At 60.9% G+C, this 7,659-nt stretch overlaps 1 protein-coding gene across 1 annotated transcript in view; it reads left to right on the forward strand.

Moving 5' to 3' along the window:
• Positions 1 to 15: 15 nt before the first annotated feature.
• Positions 16 to 7,659, forward strand: part of AMPD2 (adenosine monophosphate deaminase 2) — a gene marked incomplete at both ends in the record, with an annotated part of 8,756 nt that continues 1,112 nt past the window's right edge. Inside the window, 9 exons of the mRNA XM_027631994.1 lie at positions 16 to 152; positions 388 to 456; positions 1,547 to 1,658; positions 2,011 to 2,197; positions 3,251 to 3,392; positions 3,477 to 3,566; positions 4,163 to 4,292; positions 6,046 to 6,240; positions 6,828 to 6,959. Coding sequence (XP_027487795.1) covers positions 16 to 152; positions 388 to 456; positions 1,547 to 1,658; positions 2,011 to 2,197; positions 3,251 to 3,392; positions 3,477 to 3,566; positions 4,163 to 4,292; positions 6,046 to 6,240; positions 6,828 to 6,959 — 1,194 coding nt within the window. The remainder of the gene's footprint in view (positions 153 to 387; positions 457 to 1,546; positions 1,659 to 2,010; positions 2,198 to 3,250; positions 3,393 to 3,476; positions 3,567 to 4,162; positions 4,293 to 6,045; positions 6,241 to 6,827; positions 6,960 to 7,659) is intronic.

Below are 7,659 nucleotides of genomic sequence, written 5' to 3' on the forward strand. Positions count from 1 at the left end.
TGGTGACAGTGCTGTCCCCAGGAGCTGTTCTGCCGCTCGCTGGCAGAGAACGAGATGCGGACGGCGCCGTACGAGTTCCCCGAGGAGAGCCCGATCGAGCAGCTGGAGGAGCGGCGGCAGCGCCTGGAGCGCCAGATCAGCCAGGACGTCAAGTGAGCGGGGGTCCCGGCCCGGGGGGTTGGGGGTGATGCCCCGCGGGGGTGGGTGCTCCGCGCTGTGTCCCCTCCCCGTGGGTGTGTCGCTGGTGTCCCCTCCCTCCCCGTGAGCTCCTGGCCGGGTTCCATGTGTGCTCTCGGGGGGTTTGTGGCATTAACGGGGTGTTTTCTCTCCCCGGCCCCCCCCCCCCCGCCTTTGTGCCCCCCCCTCCCCCCCCCCCTCCCCCACCAGACTTGAGCCCGACATTTTGCTCAGAGCCAAACAGGACTTCCTGAAAATTGACAGTGCCGCCGACCTACAGTGAGTGTGCGGCCCGGGGACACCCCGGGGACACCCCGGGGACACCCCGGGGACATGGGGGGCTCTGGGGACCCCCCGGCCCCGCCCCTGCCCCGCCCCCCTGCCCAGAGCCCAGGGGTCCATCCCCTCCCCTTGCTGGCACCGAGGGACCCCCACCCCGGGAGGGGTCAGGGGGAGCTGGGGTGGCCCCGGCCCCCCACACTGGCCTGTCCCCCCCCGGGGTCCAGCTGTGTGTCCCCTCCCTCCTGTCTCCGCTTTGGGGTCACGTCTGTCACGAGTTGGTTCGTCCTCTGTCCCTCTGTCCCCCCCACTGCTCGTTGTGCTCGGCAGGGCTGGGGGGTGGCTGGGGGGTGGACATGGGGTGGGGACAGATGTGCACACTGGACATGGGGACACAGGGCGGGCACAGATGTGGCACTGGTCATGAGGACATGGGAAGGGGACACGTGTCACTGGACACTGGGATACTGGGATGGGGACAGATGTGGCACTAGACATGGGGACATTAGGATGGGGACACACGTGTGACTGGACACCAGGACACCAGGGTGGGGACACATGTGTGACTGGACATGTGGCCATGGGATGGGGACACGTGTGTCACTGGGCGTGGGATGGGGACAAACCTGTCACTGGACATGGGGACATGGGGGTGGCGTCAGACTCTGTCACTGGATACTGGGAGCACTGGGATGGGGACAGACCTGTCACTGGACACTGGGATGGGGACAGATGTGTCACTGGACATTGGGATGGGGACAGACCTGTCACTGGACATTGGGATGGGGACAGACCTGTCACTGGACATGGGGACATCGGGATGTGGACACGTGTGTGCCCAGACATGGGGACGTGGGATGGGAACACGTGTGTCACTGGGCATGGGGACACCGGGGTGAGGACAGATGTGGCACTGGGATGGGGACAGATGTGTCACTGGACACATCTGGGGGATGTAAATGGGGACACCAGGGGGGCGTAAGTGGGGACAACAGGGCTGGGGCCAGAGCTGTCCCTGGCTGTGGGCTGGGGCCAGGCCTGTCCCTGTCCCACGCTGGGGACAGAGCCATCAGTGTCCCTGCCCCCGCAGGCTGTTCCAGGAGCAGGGCTCTGACCTGCTGGATCACGTCCCCAAGGAGCGCGAGGCGCTGCTGGAGCGGGAATTCCAGCGGGTCACCATCTCCGGGGAGGAGAAGTGCGGGGTGAGCCCCTCCCCGTGACCCCAAACCCCAAACCCACCGGGGGGGTCTGTGGGGTGAGCCCCTGTCCCCCTGACCCCAAACCCACCCGGGGGAATCTGTGGGGTGAGCCCCTGTCCCTGTGACCCCAAACCCACCCCAGGGGAGTCTGTGGGGTGAACCCCTGTCCCTGTGACCCCAAACCCACCCGCGGGGGTCTGTGGGGTGAGCCCCTCCCCTCCCCATGACCCCAAACCCACCCGAGGGGGGTCTGCAGGGTGAGCCCCTCCCCTCCCAGTGACCCCAAACCCACCCGGGGGGGTCTGTGGGGCCACCAACCCAGCCCGGGGTGTCCCCCCTCGCTGTCCCCTCCCAGGTGCCCTTCACAGACCTGTTGGATGCTGCCAAGAGCGTGGTGAAGGCGCTGCTGCTGCGCCAGAAGTACATGGGGCTGTCACTGCAGAGCTTCTGCCGCACCACGGCCCGGTTCCTGCGGGAATTCTCCGGGAAAAACCCCGAGAGCCGCGCCCACGACGACCCGCCCGAGACCCCCGTGGCTGCTGGTGAGGGTTGAAGGAGTTTGGGGGGGTCTTGGAGAAGGTTTTGGGAGTTTTGGAGGAGTTTTTGGGGTTTTGGAGGAGGTTTTGGGGGGCTCTGGGATAATGCAGAGCTCCCTGAGAAGCCCCTCAGCACCCCCGTGGCTGCTGGTGAGGGCAGGGAGGGGGGCTCGGGGCTGGTGGGGGGGCTGGAGGAGTTTGTGGGGTTTGTGAGGAGTTTTAGGTGTTTTGGAGGAGGTTTTGGGGGTTTGGCAGAGGTTTTGGGGTGCTCTGGGGTGATGTGGAGCTCCCTGAGAAGCCCCTCGACACCCCCGTGGCAGCAGGTGGCTGCAGGGAGGGGGTCTTGGTGCTAGGATGGGGGGCTACAGGAGTTTGTGGGGTTTGGAGTTTCTGGAGGAGTTATTGGAGTCTTTGGAGGGGGTTTTGGGAGTGCTTGGAGGAGGTTTTCGGGTTTTGGAGGAGGTTTTGGGAGTGCTTGGAGGAGGTTTTGGGGTTTTGGAGGAGGTTTTGGGGTGCCCTGGGGGGATGTTGGGTGGCTCCTGGCTTTGCCTGTAGGTGCCCCCTGGTTTTGTGGGTCCACCTGTTCTTGTGGGGGGGCTGCGAGGGTCCCTTCGCTCTCATGGGGGGGCTTTGGGGGTCCCTCTGCTCTTTTGAGGGGGCTGGGAGGGTCCCCTTGATCTTTTTGGGGGATGCTGGGGGGGTCTCTGGGTACAGATGCCTCCGTGCATTGGGGGTCCTCCTGCTCTTTTAGGGGGGCTCTGAGGGTCCCCTTGGCCTTTTTGGGGTGCTGTGGGGATCCCCCTGCTCTCTGTGTGGTGCTGACTGGGAGCTGTGGGGTGCCCCCGTGTTTTGGGGTGCTATGAGGGAGCTGTGGGGTGACGGGGAGGGTCTGTGGGGTGCCCCGGTGTTTTGGGGTACTATGGGATGACAGGGGGGTCTGTAGGGTGCCCCTGTGTTTTGGGGTGCTGTGGGGGAGCTGTGGGGTGACAGGGGGGGTTCTGTGGGGTGCCCCCGTGTTTTGGGGTGCTGTGGGGTGACAGGGGGGGTCTGTGGCCACAGATGCCCCCGTGCACCCCCCCTTTGCTGAGCGACACCCCTACGAGACGTGGGACCCCCGGGAGATGCCCGAGGACCTGGGCTACGGGCTGCGCATGGTGGACGGGGTCGTGCACGTCTACACCAGCCAGGACCCCACGGACAAGTGAGGCCGGGGGGTTTGGGGGTCCCGCTGGGGCTGGGGGGGTCAGGGCTGTGGGACCCCCAGCTGTGTGTGTGTCCCCCCCAGGAGCACCGAGCTGGACCTGCCCTACCCCGACCTGCAGGAGTTCATCGCTGACATGAACTTCCTCATGGCCCTCATCATCAACGGGCCCATGTGAGGGCAAGGGGGGCACGGGGGGCAAAGGGGGGCACTGGGGGGCATAAATGGGAACATCGGGAGACCATAAATGGGGACACCAGGGGGACATAAATGGGGACACTGGGGGGGTCAGAGGTGGGGACACCAGGGGATCATAAATGGGGACACCAGGGGGGCATAAAGGGGAACATCGGGGGAGCATAAATGGGGACACAAGAGGGATGTAAATGGGGACACCAGGGGGGCATAAGTGGGGACAACAGGGGAGCATAAATGGGGACACAAGGGGGATGTAAATGGGGACACCAGGGGGTCACCAGGGAGGCATAAATGGGGACATCAGGGAGGCAAAAATGGGGACATCAGGAGGTCTGGGCTGGGGACAGGGACAGCAGGGCTTTGGGGATGGGGACAGAGAGAGGGACAGAGCCTTGGGTGGGGACAGAACCTCAGGGACAGCCCCGAGGACGGGGTGGCTGCTCCGTCCCCCACACCCACCCCTGGCACCGTGTCCCCTCATCCTGGTGGTCACTGGCCTTTCTGGGCGGGATGTTCTCCCTCCCCAGCCCCAAAGTGACCCCCCCTCCCCTCCCCAAATTAAATCTGGGCAGCAAATCCTTCTGCTACCGGCGGCTGCAGTACCTGAGCAGCAAGTTCCAGATGCACGTGCTGCTCAACGAGATGAAGGAGCTGGCGGCCCAGAAGAAGGTTCCCCACCGGGACTTCTACAACATCCGCAAGGTACCCGTGTGTGTGGAGTTGTTTGGAGTTGGTTTCTTGTCAAGTTTCCTTAGATTACAGCGAAAACTTCTCCTCCCCCTTTGGGCAAAGGAAAAAAAAAATTATAGAAATTGAAAGACTCGAAATCAACTGAGTTATAACGAAATATATATATGTTTACATGTATCACAGCTATATAGAGTTATAATATTATGTATATATAGAGGAGAATCTTAAATAACCCCTCCCGAAGGGGAGGGGAAAAGGGAAAAGGGACAAAAACACAAAAGAAATTCAAAGTAGGTATGTATAATCAATAAAGAATTATTGAATTAGCGAAAGAAAATCTTATTATTCTGCTTGAAATAGTAGAGTTGTGTTAAGTACCGTCGGTACTTTTTGCTTTTTAAGGTTTTCGAGGCCTCACTTCTTCACATGAGCAGGGTTGGCAGTGGAGAACTTGTGTTTTCAGATTCACCGGAAGAGAAGGAGGCAGAGCCTTCTCTTTCCTTCTTATTTATACCTCTGCTTACGTAAAGAACAGCATGGAATACTGGGAACACAGGGCACTTCCCTGCTTACAGGCTGGTCTCCAGGAAGGCCTAGACTGAAACTATCACACTGCGGGGGGGTCCCGGTTCATCCCGGGGGTCCAGGGGGGCTCCAGGGGTCCCCCCGGGCTGATGATTCCAAAAAATCCGGTGTAAAGGGCTGCTCAGAGACTTTTGGATCCGTGAGCAGCAAAGGTGTTTGTTATTGTCAGCACCAGGAGCAGGCTGGGTCACACCACAGAGAACAGGGTTCACACGGACTCAGGGGGTTTGTACACCCTTCAGAGGTGATTAAATGCAGAGGTCAATAATTACCACGAGCCCAGTTTGGAGGCAGGGACTGGAATGGTTTATTGGATTCATGACTTCATCTATAAAGGGTTCATGGTTTACATGTTCAACAGGGGCCTTGCATATTCATGGTATTAAAATTGGGGGGTTTCACAAAGATGAGGTGAGGGGAAAACCCAGGTTAACACATCTGGGGTTCTTAGGAATCACCTGGTGGGGAAAACCCTACTTTGGGGGATTTACAGGGGGGAACAGGTAACACAGAGGGAGAGATAAAACACCAAGGGGTTTGCACGGGTTTGATGAGATCAGGGCATGGTTTCTCCAGGCTTGGGCAGGACATTCTGAACTCGTGACATCCATGGATCCTTGTCTGGACTTTAGATTGAGGTTTTTCCCCTGTCTCTGTCAGCCTGAGGCTTTGTTTAAACTTAGCAGTTTTTCTCATATCCAATTTTTGGAATCCAACAATTAAATACATATTCACATGATTACAACATCTGTCTTTACATATCAATAATAGGAGGAGTGTAGGTGGAGCTTGGGGCAGTGCATCTCTTTGGCACTCAGTTCTGGGGGTACGTCCTGTCCTTCATCACGGGTCTGGGGCCTCTCACTCCTCTTCATCACCTCTCCTTTGTTCTTAACCAGCTTGGAGAAGGCCCTGGCTCCAGGCCTATTCCTCCTGTTCCAATGTCCACCTTATCTTCCTATATCCTCGTTTATCACCCCCAGGCCTGTTGAAAATCGCCTCTAACACTCTTCTAAGTTTTGGTCCAACGAGCAGAACAGCACAAACTCCAGCGACACAAACCCAGTAGATGTCGAGGGGCTCTTTGCAGACCCCAGGCTCTCTCAGTGAACTCTTTGGGGTCTCACTTCTTGTCTCACTGAGGTGGACACCCCCAGCCACGCCCACGCCTCGCCCGCAGGTGGACACCCACATCCACGCCTCGTCCTGCATGAACCAGAAGCACCTCCTGCGCTTCATCAAGAGGGCCATGAAGAGGCACCTGGACGAGATCGTGCACGTGGAGCAGGGCAAGGAGCAGACACTCAAAGAGGTCTTTGAGACCATGAACCTCACGGCCTACGACCTCAGCGTGGACACCCTGGACGTGCACGCGGTACGGGGGGCACCCACCCGGGGGGGAGCAGGGACGGGAGGGGGCTTGGCCAGGGGGGGCTCTGGGGGAGCTCTGCTCTGGGTGGGGAGTGGTGGGTGGTCTCAGGTCCCACCCCACACCCGTGTGCCCCTTCTGGGACTGGGGGGATCTCCAGGGGTGCTGGGGGGCTCTGGGTGTGGTGGGTGGTCTCAGATCCCACCTCACACCCGTGTCGCCCTTCCAGGACCAGGGGGATCTCCAGATGTGCTGAGAGGGGGGCTCTGGAGGAACCCCACTCTGGGTAGGGAGTGGTGGGTGGTCTCAGATCCCACCCCACACCTGTGTGCCCCTTCCAGGACCAGGGGCGTCTCCAGGGGTGCTGAAGGGGGGGGCTCTGGAGGAGCCCTGCTCTTGGTGGGGGGGTGGGGTGTGGTCTCAGATCCCACCTCACACCCACGTGCCCCTTCCAGGACCGGGGGGATCTCCAGGGGTGCTGTGGGGCCTCTGGGGAAGCCCCGCTATGTGTGGGGGGGTGTGGGGTGGTCTCAGCTGTGGGTGGGGGGATGGGAGGTGGTCTCAGCTGCCCTCTGTGTCCCCCCCACCCCCAGGACCGCAACACCTTCCACCGGTTCGACAAGTTCAACGCCAAGTACAACCCGATCGGGGAGTCCATCCTGCGCGAGATCTTCATCAAGACCGACAACCGCGTGGCCGGGAAGTACTTCGCCCACATCATCAAGGTGACACTGCCACCCCTGCCCCTGTGCTGGCAGCAATGCCACCCCTGTCCCCTCCCCTGGGGCCGAGGGTGACGGTGACCACGTGTCCTCCACAGCAGTGCCACCCGTGTTCCCTCCCTGGTGGCCATGGGGTGACAGTGGCCGTGTCTCCCCTCAGGCAGTGCCACCCATGTCCCCTCCTTGGTGGCTGAGGGGTGACAGTGGACACATGTCCCCCCCAGCAATGCCACGTGTCCCTGTCCCAGTGGCCAAGGGGTGATGATGGCCCCGTGTCCCCCCTGTGTCCCCTCTCTGGTGGCTGAGGGGTGACAGTGGACACATTTCCCCCCAGCAACACCACCCATGTCCCTGTCCTGGTGTCTCGGGGGTGACAGTGCCCATGTCCCTGCCATGTCCCCCCCATGGCCAGGGGGTGACAGTGCCCATGTCCCCCCACTGTCTCCTCCCTGGTGGCTGGGTGTGACGGTGCCTGTGTCCCCCAGAGTCCCCACCATGGCTGGGTGTGATGGTGCCTGTGTCCCCCAGTGTCCCCCCCATGGCCAGGAGGTGACGTTGCCCATGTCCCTCCATGTCCAGGGTGACAGTGCCCATGGCCCCGCCATGCTGTGGGCTAAGTGGCCATGTCCCCCGGTGTCCCCACCTTGGCCAGGAGGTGACAGTGTCCCTGTCCCACCATGTCCGGGGTGACAGTGCCCATGTC

This window comes from Corapipo altera, unplaced genomic scaffold, assembly GCF_003945725.1.
Source record: "Corapipo altera isolate COAL_440 unplaced genomic scaffold, ASM394572v1 61432, whole genome shotgun sequence".
NCBI lineage: Eukaryota > Metazoa > Chordata > Aves > Passeriformes > Pipridae > Corapipo > Corapipo altera.